Source organism: Balaenoptera musculus, chromosome 16 (genome assembly GCF_009873245.2).
Source record: "Balaenoptera musculus isolate JJ_BM4_2016_0621 chromosome 16, mBalMus1.pri.v3, whole genome shotgun sequence".
NCBI lineage: Eukaryota > Metazoa > Chordata > Mammalia > Artiodactyla > Balaenopteridae > Balaenoptera > Balaenoptera musculus.
Window position 1 is genome coordinate 45,857,434 of NC_045800.1, and position 15,473 is coordinate 45,872,906.

The following is a 15,473-nucleotide window of genomic DNA, read 5'->3' on the forward strand; positions in this document are numbered from 1 at the left end:
GAGGGTGTGTATTGTGTCTTTTGTTTTCTGTTGGTCATTCTGTCTGTGCATACGCACCATAGTTTCAGTTGCATATTTCCAAACAGTGTAATAGGGCATATTTCCAGACATATTTTTTTTTACTTTTTATTTTATATTGAGGTTTGGCGATTATCAGTGTTGTGATAGTTTCAGGTACACAGCAAAGCGACTCAGCTATACATACACGTGTATCCATTTCTCCACCAAACTGCCATGCAGGCTGCCACATAACGTTGAGCAGAGTTCCCTGTGCTGTACAGTAGGTCCTTGTTGGTTATCCATCTTAAATATAGCAGCAGACACATATTTTGATAAAAAGAACATTAGAAATTTAGACCCTCCTAAAAAAGTCTAGGATGCGTAAGTTTCCTCACCAAAGCACTTGTGTCAGTATTAGTAGTAATTTAATGATTGATGTGACTATTAAGAATGTCTGATGTACCATCAGCTGCCTCTTTCCTATAAGTGAGCTTTAAATAGACAACTTAAGAACCTGGCCTTGGCTTCACAGAGAACATGGTCCTGAGAAAAGGAGAAAGGCTGTGTGAGTTCACTGCCCAGAGCCCAGGCACGGAGCCTAGCAGGTCCAGCTCTGTGCTCCCAGGTCTTCACTTTTTCTACCCACCTGCCTTCCTTCTAAAAATTAACACAAAGCTTTTAAATTCTGATTATGATGTATATGTATAATCTATAACATATGATATAATGTATGTTCACTCTAAAACAAGTAATAAAGTATTGAAAGTGATAAATGACAAAGTAAAGGCAACTGTAATCCTCAGGAAAAAAAAAAAAAGAACCTGGCCTTGGGACTTCCCTGGTGGTCCAGGGGTAAAGAATCCACCTTCCGGGCTTCCCTGGTGGCACAGTGGTTGAGAATCCGCCTGCCAATACAGGGGACATGGGTTCGAGCCCAGGTCCGGGGAGATCCCGCATGCCGCGGAGCAGCTAAGCCTGTGCGTCACAACTACTGAGCCTGCGCTCTAGAGCCCGCGAGCCACAACTACTGAGCCCGCATGCCACAACTACTGAAGCCCCTGCTCCTAGAGCCCGTGCTCTGCAACAAGAGAAGCCACGACAATGAGAAGCCTGCACACCGCAACAAAGAATAGCCCCCGCTTGCCGCAACTAGAAAAAGCCCTTGTGCAGCAACGAAGACCCAGTGCAGCCAAAAATTTAAAAATTAATTAATTAATTAATTAATTTTAAAAAAAATGAATCCCCCTTCCAATGCAGGGAACATGGGTTCGATCCCTGGTCGGGGAACTAAGATCCCACATGCCGTGGGGCAACTAAGCCCATGCGCCACAACTACTGAGCCCGTGTGCCTCAACTTGAGAGCCTGTGTGCCACAGAACTACAGAGCCCACATGCTGTGGAGCCCATGCACCACAGCTAGAGAGAGAAAACCCACACGCGAAAACTAGAGAGCAGCCCCGCATGCCACAACGAAAGATCTCGCATACCGCAACGAAGATCCTGCATACCGCAGCTAAGACCCACGCAGCCAAAAAAATAATAATAATAAAATTAATTAATTAATTATTTTTAAAAAAAGAACCTGGCCTTTGCAGGAGTTCAGTTGTTAGATTTTATCTTTCTCATCCTTAGGTCTAACTTCTATCAAGAGGTAAAATCAGGGCACAGAAATATAAGAACATGATAATGAGTATTTTTCTATACTATTTTGAAGGGATTTGAAAGAACAGTCTGACATTTGAAATTTGAACACAATTCAGGGCTATTTCATGGAAAACATGGTTTTGGTTTTTTTTATTAGTAAACAAAATAAATTTGTATGTATTTATGTATGATTTACTCACATATACATTACTCCGTAAAATATATACATGCAAATCATTACAGTTTTTTAACCACAATTAGAGATTATTTTCTTTTTCTTAAATTATATTTAATTGAAGTGTAGTTGATTTACAATGTTGTGTTAATTACTGCTATACAACAAAGTGATTCAGTTATACATATATATACATATAGATATATACACACTTTTTTTTAAATAAATTTATTTATTTATTTATTTATGGCTGTGTTGGGTCTTCATTGCTGCGCGCGGACTTTCTCTAGTTGTGGTGAGTGGGGGCTACTCTTCATTGCTGTGCGTGGGCTTCTCACTGCGGTGGCCTCTCCTGTTGCGGAGCACGGGCTCTAGGCGCGTGGGCTCAGTAGTTGTAGCTCATGGGCTCTAGAGCGCAGGCTCAGTAGTTGTGGCGCACGGGCTTAGTTTCTCCGCGGCATGTGGGATCCTCCCCGACAAAGGATCGAACCCATGTCCCCTGCACTGGCAGGTGGATTCCCAACCACTGTGCCACCAGGGAAGTCTCTACACACACATTCTTATATATATATATTCTTTTCCATTATGGTTTATCATAGGATCCTGAATATAGTTCTCTGTGCTGTACAGTAGGACCTTGTTGTTTATCCATTCTATATATAAAAGCTTATATCTGGGGCTTCCCTGGTGGCACAGTGGTTAAGAATCCACCTGCCAATGCAGGGGACATGGGTTTGAGCCCTGGTCCGGGAAGATCCCACGTGCCGCGGAGCAACTAAGCCCGTGCGCCACAACTACGGAGCCTGCGCTCTAGAGCCCATGAGCCACAGCTACTGAGCCCACACGCTACAACTACCGAAGCCTGCGCGCCTAGAGCCCATGCTCCGCAACAAGAGAAGCCACTGCAATGAGAATCCCGCACACTGCAGTGAAGAGTAGCCCCCGCTCTCTGCAACTAGAGAAAGCCTGCGCACAGCAACGAAGACCCAATGCAGCCAAAAATTAATTAATTAATTAAATAAATTAAAAAAAAAAAAGCTTACATCTGCTAACCCCAACCTCTCACTCCACCCCTCCCCCAACTCCCTGCCCCTTGGCAACCACCAATCTATTCTCTATGTCTGTGATTCTGTTTCTGTTTCATAGGAGACTATCATTTTCTTATTAACTAGTTTTCTAGTTAAAGTAAGGGCCAAGAGGGACTTCCCTGGTGGTCCAGTGCTTAAGACTCCGTGCTCCCAATGCAGGGGACCCGGGTTCGATTCCTGGTCGGGGAACTAAGATCCCACATACCACGACTAAGCCTGCATGCTGCAACTAGAGAAGTCCACACGCCACAACTAGACAAGCCCATATGCCACAACGAAGACCCAGCACAGCCAAAATAAATAAATAAAAAATTTTTTAAATTATCTCTTAGAAAAATAAAAATAAAATAAAATAAGGCCCAAGAAGTTCCATTTACCCATTTACACTAATGTTTAGAAAACTCAACATGATGAATCTTTTCAAAAGCAATTTCCTAAAAGACCGAATTAGAAAACAGTTAAGTAAAGCACAGTCATTCTAAAATGGGGCTATGGGGAATTCCCTGGTGGTCCAGTGGTTAGGACTCTGTGCTTCCACTGCAGGGGGCCCAGGTTCGATCCTTGGTGGGGGAACTAAGACCCCACAGCCACCTGGTGAGGCCAAAAATAAATAAATAAATAAAATGGGGTTATGACTTGGGAACTGCTCCTCCCCCAATCATTTAAACTGGTTCAATAATTGTATTCAACTACTGGAGAATTGGATGGTTGTTAGGAATCCTGTATTAACTTTACATTTATTTGAATGCCTACTGTGTGCCAGAGACTGCTGTATGCTTCATATGTATCATTTTACTTGTTTGTCATAGAAACTGTGGATGAAAGTCATAATATCACTTTGCATTAAAGAAAACTGAGGCTTATAGAGGAGGAAAAAAAAAGTTTTGCCCAAGATCATGAGGCAGATGAGTGATGGCACCTGGACTTGAGCTTCAAAGCCTTGCTTTTTAAGCACTATCACTGAAATCTTCCTCTTTATTGTTTAACTAACTATACCGGGACCAAAGAAGCTGCTAACTCTGTTTAGTTAATTCTTGTCAGGAAGAGAAGGACAGCAGGAACTGTGGGGAAAAAACACCAAAAAAAAAACAGTACTGAGGTATACTGGAAAAGACCCGAAGACTTGGAAGGAGACTTGAGTTTGCGCTTGGCTCGGTTACTTAGCTCATATATCACTTTCTTAGGAAAGCCTTTCCCTATTCCTTGTTTGTCTCTATTAGGACACTGAACTGATTGCAGTGATTCTAAGGTGTACATCTTTTTCATTTTAACATTTCTAAAATCTGGACATGTCTTATAATTGTTGGTGTCTTAAAATTAATTGACAGTGTTTCTCCTTAATTATTAGTACATAAAATAAGGATGTGATTTACCATTGATGGCATCTTAGATTTGATGAGTGCAGTATTTGTTTACATGTGTTCCCATGAAAATGTTTACAGCATTCCCACAGTTTTTAAATAACAGGTATATACAGTGATTTTTCTGATTTCTAGTCTAATTCTCTTTTAAGCTCTAGCCCTGTATGTTGAATAAATTTTCCTTTGATTTCACAAGGATCACAGATTCAGTGTATCTGCTTTCCAAATCAACATGTCTTCTAGTATATTCCCACATCTCAGTAAATGGTATCTACACCTGTAGAAGCTGAAAAGCTAGAAGTCCCACTGCCAGGGTTTGAATACCAGTTCCACCCTATACTAGTTCTGTGAGCACACAGTGAAGCGTGTCACCTTTATTCTTCATTTGTAAAATGGGAAGCATAATAACACCTACCTCTCAGGATTATTAAGATGGTAAAACATCGAGTAAATATTAGCTGCTGCTAGTCTTCGACATATATATTTGTGACCTTTCTCCTTCCTCTGTACATGTAATTCATCGTCAGTCCTGTTATAAGTAGGCCTTTCACAATATCCCAGATCCATCCTCTTTTTTATCTGCCGCTTCTCCAGTCCAAGCCCCTGTTATAGCCTGTAATAACTAATCTGGTAGCTTCTCCTCTTTCCCATCTGTGATCCATTCAATACATAGACCAGTCAGAGCCATCTTTTAAATCAGATTATGCTACTTCTTAAAACCCCTCCCAATGCACTTGGTATAAAACCCCCAATCCTTAATATGGTGTATATTGTTCTCAGTTTTCTGCCTGGACTCTGCCTACTCTTTCATCTTCATCTTATGCCACTCTGCCTCACGTTACTCATTTCTCCCAAAACTGACTCCCACTCATCCTTTTGATTTCAGCTGAAATGTCACTTTCTCAAAGACATTCCCTTATCTTTGTAACTAAATTAGGTTCTTCAGTTCTAATATATAGTCTTTTATATTGAATTTACACCTTTCATAGTTGGTGGTGATCTTTTCCTTCCCAACTGAAGGTAAATTATTTCCCCAAAGTCATAGAGCTAGTTATGGTAGGATTGGAATGCCAGCCTAGGACTGGCCAACTAAAGCTGTGCCATTTCCATGATCCTTCCTTTGCTTCCTTGAGAGCAGAAAAGAGCATATGAATCAATGTGCTAGCCTTTAAAATATGGCCCAACTGCTCTCCTTTCTTTCCATTTAACCTTCATGTTGATCCTTAAATATCCATCTCTCTGTGAGCCTTCACTCTCCCAAATTAGATTATAAACTGGTTGAAGTAGGATCTGTTTTTTATATATTATACACCTAGCATTTACATAAGTTACCCTGCATATAATAGATACTCAAAAATAGTTTGTCTTAGGGATGCTAAAGAAAAAAATTTTTAATCCATTTAATTTTTTCAGGGTTTGGAGCTGTCTCATGAAGGAATTTAATACCTCATTCCATATTCTTCTACCCATCAGTGACAGAGTATAGTTTATGTGTCCATATTGTGAATAGAACTGCCTAAAATGATTTTTAAATGAGTAGTTTGTGTCTTCATGGATTATTATGCTTGTTTCACTGGAAAAGAATTAACCTTAAGTATTTTTGCCTTGCTTCAGGAATTGAGTGATCTACAGCGCGACCCACCTGCTCACTGTTCGGCTGGACCTGTGGGAGATGACTGTAAGCTTTGCTCTCTTGCTAGGATTTTGCTACCATTAATAATACAGGTTTGAACACTTGTTAATGACTCCAAAACTCCTTTGTTTGTTTCAGTGTTCCACTGGCAAGCAACTATTATGGGGCCTGTAAGTATGATTCATTTGTGTGAAATTAATCCCCTCAGCCATCCTTCATTCTTGGCATTTCACCTTTGATCAGATGTTTGTGGCTAGGGTTGAATTTTCTTGTACTCTGAATCACTCAGAAAGCAAAATATGAGTAAAGGATTTAAGATGATTTTCTAGAGCCCTGATGGCAAATACTTGCTGGGAACACATTTACAATACTTTGCCAAATCCTTGATCATTATGCATAATAATGAATCACCCACAATTTGCAACCAGGCTGCGTGTTTATCTTTTTTTAAACACAGGAAGTCAGTTGTTCAGAACTAAGCGTAATTACTCTCACATCAACATTTTAGTAGGTTAGAAATAAGTCTAATTAACCCAGTAATGGAATTCCTACAAGTAACAAGTACCAATTTGCAATAAGTTTCATCACTGTTCCTGTGTGTGAGAGGAACGGATAAAATATTGCAATGGCTCTATTGTTGCCACATCATGAATTTGCCTCTTTTGTTGCATTGTCCTGAACTCAGAATTACCTGCTATTCTATGACTGGCTTCTCTTAATACTTATTACCTTTGTTAAGATTATTTCTTTCTACACGTGAGAAGCAGTTATTATGCCTTTTCTTTCTGTGGGCAAAAATCTGATTGCATAAGAATGGGCACTGACAGCTCAAATCTACTTTCTGGGTAAAGACTGCATTAGTAACATGTTTCCGTTAACATCATTCTCTCCTCCCTCACTTGAAAGATCTTTATCTAGTAAGCCATAACGTTTTTAATCATGTTGCCTCATGCTTAACTTTAAAAAAATACAACAGTTATTGAATTTTCAGAGCAGGAGTCCTGAGCAAGTGTCTTAAATTACTAAATTGTTTTATTAAGTTAGTTTTTTAAAGGGTGAAGTGCAACATATTTATTTAACAACTTTTAATGAGAATCTAGTTATTTGATTTTCATTGCTTACCAAGAACCTTCAAAATAATATCAAGTCTCACCCTTACCATTTGAATTATAGCCCATCACAAATATTTCTCAGGTGAATCACATGTAGCAAATGGTTACAGTTATGTTACTCATACCCTCTTTATTGTAGTAATGTAAATATGCCACTCAATAATATAATTTGAACATCTAAGAAGACCATATCTGTTGATTGTAATTAACTTACATTTTCTACATTCCTTATAATTTTTGATGAACTAGAATTAAACTACGTGTATAGTAAGAATAATTATACGGTACAGTCCTCTAATGTATATGTAGAAACTTAAGGAGGAAGTAATGATAGTCTTGCTATTATTACCAAAATGTTAATATACATGATACTTTTAATTAAATATAAATGAATGAAAATAGAATTTAAGATATTTTTGCTACTTTTTCCCCCTTTTCCCTTTTTTTAATCATGCTTTTTTTTCTTGCTTGTAACATTATAAGTATTTCCTAATTGCTATAAAGAGATATGGCCAAGCTTAAATTCCTCTTGTAAATTTGATTCCTAATTCGATAATTCTATGAAACTGAATTTATCTAGTTTTGTTTGGGGCTTTTTTGCATTTCCCACGTTGTTTTGTAAACTGTTACTAAGTGAAGATTTGAGCTCTAAATTATGTAACAGTGTCACTTAGCCTTTTCTTTTCATAAGTTGGTCCTTTCAGTTCATCTCTATTCTTGCCCCTTAAAGGACCATGAGAACTTAAGTTTTATAATTAAGAAGAAAAACACTAGCCCCAACCCTTTTCTTTTATACTGATTACTGCTACAGAAAATTATTCTTTTCTCACAGCAGTCTTGTGTGTTTACTGATCTTTAACAGTCTATACTCATAAACAGATTTGTTTGGGCAAGTCACACCACTCCACTGTGTATGTCCTATTTTTGTTTGTTTTAAACTATGATGTTGGCATGATTGTTGGAAAGTCCGCCTTCATGCCTGCAAAGAGAAACCTGTTTTTAAGGTAAATGATTTGAACTTATGACAAAATGATGGCATTTTTTTCAAACTGGTATATTTGGAGGGAATCATCTTGGGTTACTAATAATAAATATAGTAATCAAACACTGATGTGATTATTTTGTAATTTCAGCCTGATAGCGCGTATCAAGGTGGAGTCTTCTTTCTCACTGTACATTTTCCGACAGACTATCCTTTTAAACCACCAAAGGTATTTTTATTTTTATGATTGACGTGACTCCTGTGTCAGGGGTTTTACTCTCTATCCAGAGATATTTTCATGAAAAGACCGTGGGTAGGTTGGCATGTTCAAACTGTTCTGTAAAACCAGTGAATCTAAAATATGCTTTCTTACTCAAATATTATGTCTGTAAACAGAAGGCAGTATCTGTTAGGCTAGAAATTAGCTTTCCTACCTGTCTTTCCCTCTGCATTAGATATGTGTAGTTTGGGAAGTTTTTATGGTCAAGAGTTAGACTCTTCCATTCAGGGGATTATCTTTCCTAGGTTGACCCTTCTTTCTCAGTTTTTAAGTGTTCAACAAACATTTATTGAGCACCTACCATGTTCTGTTGCATTGGAGAATACAAAAGTAAATATGACATAGTCCTTTTATTTAGTGTAGGAAAGATTAAAACACATTCTTATTAAATTTAGCTTAGATCTAAAGAGGAAGCCAACAAATGATGTCAGTGAGGGAGAAAATCATTAACAAATTCTGTCACTGAGGAAATAATTACTTTAGATTTTTAAAAACACCTAATTAACATTACATATGAAACGATGTAAAAACTCTCCTGGAAGATTAGAATTCTTGGTGGATTTGTTAGGGCAGGTAATAAGCTGGGGCCCCTCAACTTTCCTCTGGAATAAGGTCAGCAGCCTATTTCTAGATCCAGATGTCAGTTGATGATCAAATTAAGAAAAGGATTGCTTTGAGGGTTGATGAAAGCCATGGTTAATTACTTCAGGTGCTACTCAACCAGTCATACCACCTATTACAGACTTATTTATCACACTTTCCAAAATACTCCTCAATTCCTTGGGGTTGGGGAGAGCAGGAAACTGACTTTGCTTTCACATTATCAGTAGCTAAAGCTACGTGCACATAAAGTAGATGCTCATCCAGTTTGTGTTGAATACATTTCTCCTCTAAGATCACATAAAATTGAGGACATTTTACCCTAGAGCAAATTGGTTCTGTTTGCTTTCATAGTTCATGGATTGTCACAGTTTTGTTTTGTTTTGTTTTGTTTTATGTTTAGATTGCTTTCACAACAAAAATTTACCATCCAAACATAAACAGTAATGGAAGTATTTGTCTTGATATCCTGAGGTCACAATGGTCACCAGCTCTGACTGTATCAAAAGGTAATTTCATTTATCAGATTTGTAACAGTTGATAACAGTGAGACAGGAAAAATACAGCAGAAATATCTTAGGGACCAAAGTTTAAAAAAACCAATCTACTGTGTTTTCTTCTGCTTTGCTTTTGCTTTCCTTTCATGGCTTTTATATTACTCTTGCTTGGGGGGTTGATGGGCAGATCTAAATGAAATGAGAGAAATTTAAAATGTTAGAACTAGGAATTTGGGGATAAGACTGTTGACATTTCACCCCTTTAGTTTGGGCTTTATCTTTAAAAAGAGACAGGGACAGAGAGAGAGACACACAGAAGTAAAAATAAGATTTTAGGACCAGATGTCCCATTCATTAAATGGAATTATTTATTGACATGATGAGTAAAGCTTTACATCTCCTTTACTTCATCTCAGAGGAAATGTCAGATTGGCAGATAAAGTAAATGATTTAAAATGAAAGACAGGAATTCCCTGGCAGTCCAGTAGTTAGGACTCCATGCTTTCACTGCCGAGGGCCCAGCTTCAATCCCTTGTCGGGGAACTAAGATCCCACAAGCTGCATGGTGTGGCCAAAAAAAATGAAAGACATATTTCACACTTTAGAATAATGTAGTATATATAGCATGTTAGTCTAAACTTCAAATAATCAGTAGCATCATTGTAAGGACTGATACATAATCCATGCAGATTCTCAACTTTCACAGTTGCATAGCATTATTCTTTGCTAAATTATGAGATGTGTATATAGGGCATCTGAAGCCGTTTGTTTCACTAGCTAATGTTATTTGCTTTGCCAGCCTCTTAATTTTGTCTTGTTTCTCTAACAGAAGAGAGCCCGAGTTACTGTTTTGAGTTAGAGCCATCTACCCCTGGAAGTAACTTGGTAGTTTCCCCTTTTTATAAAATTTAAGAAAACTGTTTCTCTTGAAGGATTTGGGGGAGGAATCCATGATTATTAAAAAAAATTTTTTTAAATAAATGCTACCTGAATATATAACTTGTTTTAAAAATTGATAAGGTTTAGAGGAAGCAGTGTCCATAGCCATGATTATTTCAAGTATTAGATAAGTAACAGCCCTTCAGATCAGTTAGTTATTCATGAATGGCAAATTTTCTGATCTAACATATCCCTATAAAATGTTCATGTAGATTCTAGTGTCCTTTTAAAAATCTTTCACATAATATAACTGTTACACACTAGATATAGGAAAGATACTGTGTCATAGGGTTTTTCAAATTAATATTCTCTTTCCTGGAATAGGATCACAAAATGAAATTCATTTAGCATATGCAGCTAAATACTTAGAGAGCGCAGACTGCCAGATGTTGAACACTTACCTTCTGCCATTGGTAGCTTTTTATAAAAAATAGTTTTGTTAGCTTCTAGAAACTGTCCTTTAAGAACAGTTTCAAACAGGATTTTGAAACTGGGGATTATAATAGTATTACCACATATGGTTACTATGCAACTAGCACATAGTAAGCATTCAAATGAATGTTATATATTGTTATCTTTTTCCTTATCTGAAAACATTTGATTTGTGTGCATAATAGTGAAATCAGGACACAGGGCTCTTGGCAGCAAGAGTGGGGAGATGAGGAACTTCCCTCTTGCCTATTTTATAAAGTAGCTTATATTTTCTTTATTTGTACATTTTTCACTTTTTAATATTTTCAATGTCTTATTTTGCTTTTTATCATGAGTTTAGTTTGGAAACTTTCTGGAGGTGTGAGCCCAGATAACTTCCCCAGTTGGTTTAATATACAGACTTGAAATTCCATTGGGCAGATGAAAGATTAAAAAGATGAATTAAATATTAGTTTTTGTTAGCCCGTAGCACCCCCTTTCCAAGTCATTTAAGAATCAACTCTGCCTTCCTTATAAATTCACCTTTGGATTTGTAAGAGTAGGAAAAGATAAAGGAACATAGTAGAGGAAGGTGAAGATGGAATGTTGTTCCAAAGATTCCACGTATCCCCTCAGAAGTGGTGGCATGGAAGCAGACAAATGAGGAACCAGTGTCCTTGTTCCCTTCTTTTTCAGATAATTAGTTGTTTGTTTTTTCAAGTGTAGCTATTTGCATTAGTATTTTGATACAACATGCAAGAAACAACTACTATAATTTATCAATTTTCATTTATATTTAAAAATATACAAGTTATGTAATGATAGCTGTGCCTATTATTTTTAAATGCATTTGCTACAAATAATGTACATGGAATAAAAAAAATTCATTGAAAATTATCTTACAAATCTTCCTTCTTTAGCTCTAAGCCCAAGTAAAACAGTGCATGAGCTCCATCTCCCAAAGCGGTTTGAACTGTTAACTGTAATTTGATTGCTTTACCTTGAACTGTTTAGGACACAGATTTTCTGCATTAAAGTAGAATAAAAAGTGGACAGTTTTCTTATTAAAGTAAAAAAGTATCTCTAAGAAACATCTAAAGTTAGGATGCTATTCTAATATTTTTCCAACTATGTACCATCCGGGGTATATGTGTGTTACCTAAAAAATATTTTTGTAGAGAACTCTTGAGTTTAAAAGTTAATAGCTACTTTGGAGATTCACATTTTTAAAATAAATAGAAATTCAAATAGAATTTAAAATTGCAAAAGTGATAATAATTTTGTATTATATACACTGTATGGTAATTTTGTAATTTAAAAAATTAAAGATATTTGCTGCCAACCAAAATTAATCTCAAATGTAATTTAATGTGTTCATTTTGTTTTTTTCTTTATAAGTTTATTGTCTATTCAGTAAAATTATTTTCACATGTGTAATTCATATAGAGTAGAAAGCTCATTACTTAATATGATGTTCTCTTTTAAATCTAGTTTTATTGTCCATATGTTCTCTGCTTTGTGACCCTAATCCAGATGACCCCTTAGTACCAGATATTGCACAAATCTATAAATCAGACAAAGAAAAGTAAGTGTTTGCTTATATTAGTTTCTATTTGGGTGCATTTCTATGTAGTCTGCCAAAACATAAGTATTATCAATGTATTGAAGTACATTTAGTTATGCTTATTGTGTTTATGTTAAGTTTGTTTATCTTTCCAGTGGAGTAAACCTTTCTTTTTAAATTCTGTTACTCCTTTTACAAAAAATCTCATCCCTTCCCACTTGTTGTTTCATCCTTTACTATTTAATAGTACTTGTTCTGCATTTACATAGTATGCATGTTTTTTGATAGTAACTATCAAACTATCTATAATTCTAAGTAGTAAATTTAAAATTTAAAAAGTTGATAATTGGAAATTACTGAATATCATATTCCTTACCTTCTCCCAGGAAAAGTTATCCTTAACTACCCCTAAACTGACCTGATTTTCAAGGTGCTACATCTTGCTGGCACCATTGATTCATTTGCATTTTACAGATAATGACCATTCAGGGTTGGCATTTACAGATTTGTATTAGAAATTGATTTCTTTATTTCGTTGTGTATAACTTAGGTACGTTTTCATATAGGTTGTAAAGAGATCCATTAGTTTAAAAAATCGCTCATGTTTTCTGTTTTATTTATGCATGAACCTAAGTCACATTGACCCAATAATTGGTATATGTATGATTATTGCAGTTAAGCATAAAAAAGGTATACAGTTTTACATAGACAGATCTTCTAAAAGATTTAATTTGTATGTTTTTACTGTATCCCTTTTGTATGTCTACAGATACAACAGACACGCAAGAGAATGGACTCAGAAATATGCAATGTAAAATCAAAAAAAATTTCATATATACCAGAGTACTGTAAAATCTAGGTTTTTTTCAACATTAGCAGTAAATCGAGCACTGTTTACTGTTTCATTGTACCATGAAATCCTTTGATTTTTACCCATTTTAAATGTATTTCTGAAGCAAGACAAAACAAACTTCCAAAAATATTCTTGAGACTGTGATGAGAGCATTTATCATTTTGTATGCATTGAGAAAGACATTTATTATGGTTTTTAAGATACTTGGACATCTGCATCTTCAGCTTACAAGATCTACAATGCATCTGAAAAGCAACCAAATTATTTTTTGCTGAAACTAGATGTTTTTACATGAAAAATACTGTATGTGTTGTCTAAGATGTCGTCAGTTATATAAATCTGTATTCAGATTTCATTCTTTGTTAGCTCACTTTATAATTTGTATTTTTTTACTGTATAGACTAAATATATTCTATTTACATGTATGTCAACTCGTTACTTTTTTCCTGTGAACAGTATTGAAAAAACCCAACAGCTGATAATGAAATGAATTAACTGTCCGTCTCCCTTGTCTTAGGGTATTCTGTAGATTGATTGCAGATTTCTTAAACCTGAAATGATCTTTACACTGTAATTCTCAGTATACTGATTATGGAGAAACACTTGTTTTGATTTTGTTATACTTGACTTAACTTTATTACAATGTGAATTAATTGCACTGCTAAGTAGGAAGACGTGTAACTTTTATTTGTTGCTATTCACATCTGAATTTTTTTCTGTATAGGCAATATTATATTGACACCTTTTACAGATCTTAATGTAGCTTTTTCCATTTAAATAAAATGCTTTTTCTAATACTTGTCTTGATTACTTAAAAAGATAAAAAATTACTTTATAAGTAAGGATCAATACTCTATATAAAATTTTGCATGGAAATTAATTCCAAATTGTAAGGATGAAGTCTGTTGTATTTGGCACTAATCACCATTAATTATATAAATTTTATTGCTTTAGGTTTCTATTGATATCTGTTTACTAAATTGTCAATCTAGAGGATGATATATATACACTGGTCCCTTGTTATTGAAGAGAATTTAGGATATGTTGGCATTTGTCTTGGATCACATCTAAAATGAATTATTTTCTAAGGTACTGAGATGAATGTAAGACAGTGTCACCTACATTGAAGAAAAGTCTTTATAGACCTGAAGAATAATTAGGTTAATTCATTAAAATGCCCCTCTAGATATAACTGACGTTGTATTTCTTAACATTTTAAAATCTAGAATTTCTAAAACAGAATTTTAGTGCCATCACAGTTTGAAAGAGGACATCCATTTTTTTACCGTAGAAGTTATACAGAAAATTCTAAAATGACACTTTCCCTCTGTTTTATAAATTGTCAGTTAAAATGATTTAAATGAGCAGGTTATCTTTGCAGATTTTAAAGAAAGCTAGAAAGTTCTAATGTTTTAACTTGGAAAAAAAATGTCTCTAATTATTAGCATGCTTACCAAACTTGAGTGTCATTTTAAAGAAGAGTTGTAGCTCTTCTGATTATTTCAGTAGCTGTTTAAGTGTGCAAAAATCTGTTATGGGTGTAGTCATTAGCAAAGAATGTAAATCACTTAAGTATTTTACCATGGGTCATTATTATTAAAGCACAAAATAACCCATTGTTAAAAAATGTGTTTTTATAAGTGAATGTAAAATAATTAAATGAATTGTGAGATGGATATTTAAGAAAATATAGGTTTAAAAAGTAACTATATTAAGTGATGTCTTGAAACAGCCATATCATGAAGAATACGACTATGTTATTATAAGCTACATTGGCCCAGAATTTGAACACTCAACATCATTAGATTTAAGTATTTAGTATATTTTGATAATAAGGGGTTTTGTTTCTTGAATATCTTTCACTTTTTTAAAAACTTTTGTGTGGCATTTATTTTTGGAAATGTCTTTTTTTTTCTGTATTAAAGTTTTGAAACTTACCTAACACTCTAACTCTGTTTGCCTTTGCTTACATCTGAATTGTACAACCACTCTCTTGAGTGAGCACAAGTTCTCATAATTAATTAAAAAATCTTAGAAGTTCAGCAATGGCATAATGATCAGCCAGATCAGTATTTTGGGTTTGTTGTTTTGTTTAATTCTAACAAAGGTTACATCAGTTACCTAACTGTAAATCCGAAGCCAAGGACCTTCCTCCGTAGATCAACCATTAATTTAAGGACCTCCTGGGAGTGAGGAAAATGGATAGTCTTTTGGAGTTTTACGGTCCTACCTCTTGAAGTCTTGGATTCTGAACACTCGTAACTGCCACATACAATAAATCCATGATACAGGCTGTAAGGGGTAACCTCACCCTCATCCCCCCAACTCTCTCTA

General features: G+C 35.4%; 1 protein-coding gene across 3 annotated transcripts in view; it reads left to right on the forward strand.

The window, feature by feature from the left end:
• Window positions 1-13,936, forward strand: part of UBE2D1 (ubiquitin conjugating enzyme E2 D1) — a 34,370-nt gene extending 20,434 nt beyond the window's left edge. Inside the window, exons 2-7 of one of the 3 annotated variants that reach the window (XM_036828531.1) lie at window positions 5,883-5,946; window positions 6,040-6,071; window positions 8,147-8,224; window positions 9,279-9,384; window positions 12,214-12,307; window positions 13,056-13,936. In XM_036828531.1, the coding sequence (XP_036684426.1) occupies window positions 5,883-5,946; window positions 6,040-6,071; window positions 8,147-8,224; window positions 9,279-9,384; window positions 12,214-12,307; window positions 13,056-13,101 (420 nt within the window). In that variant the 3' untranslated portion in view covers window positions 13,102-13,936. The remainder of the gene's footprint in view (window positions 1-5,882; window positions 5,947-6,039; window positions 6,072-8,146; window positions 8,225-9,278; window positions 9,385-12,213; window positions 12,308-13,055) is intronic. The other 2 variants (XM_036828532.1, XM_036828534.1) reach the window with 2 other exon arrangements.
• The last annotated feature ends 1,537 nt before the right edge of the window (window positions 13,937-15,473 follow it).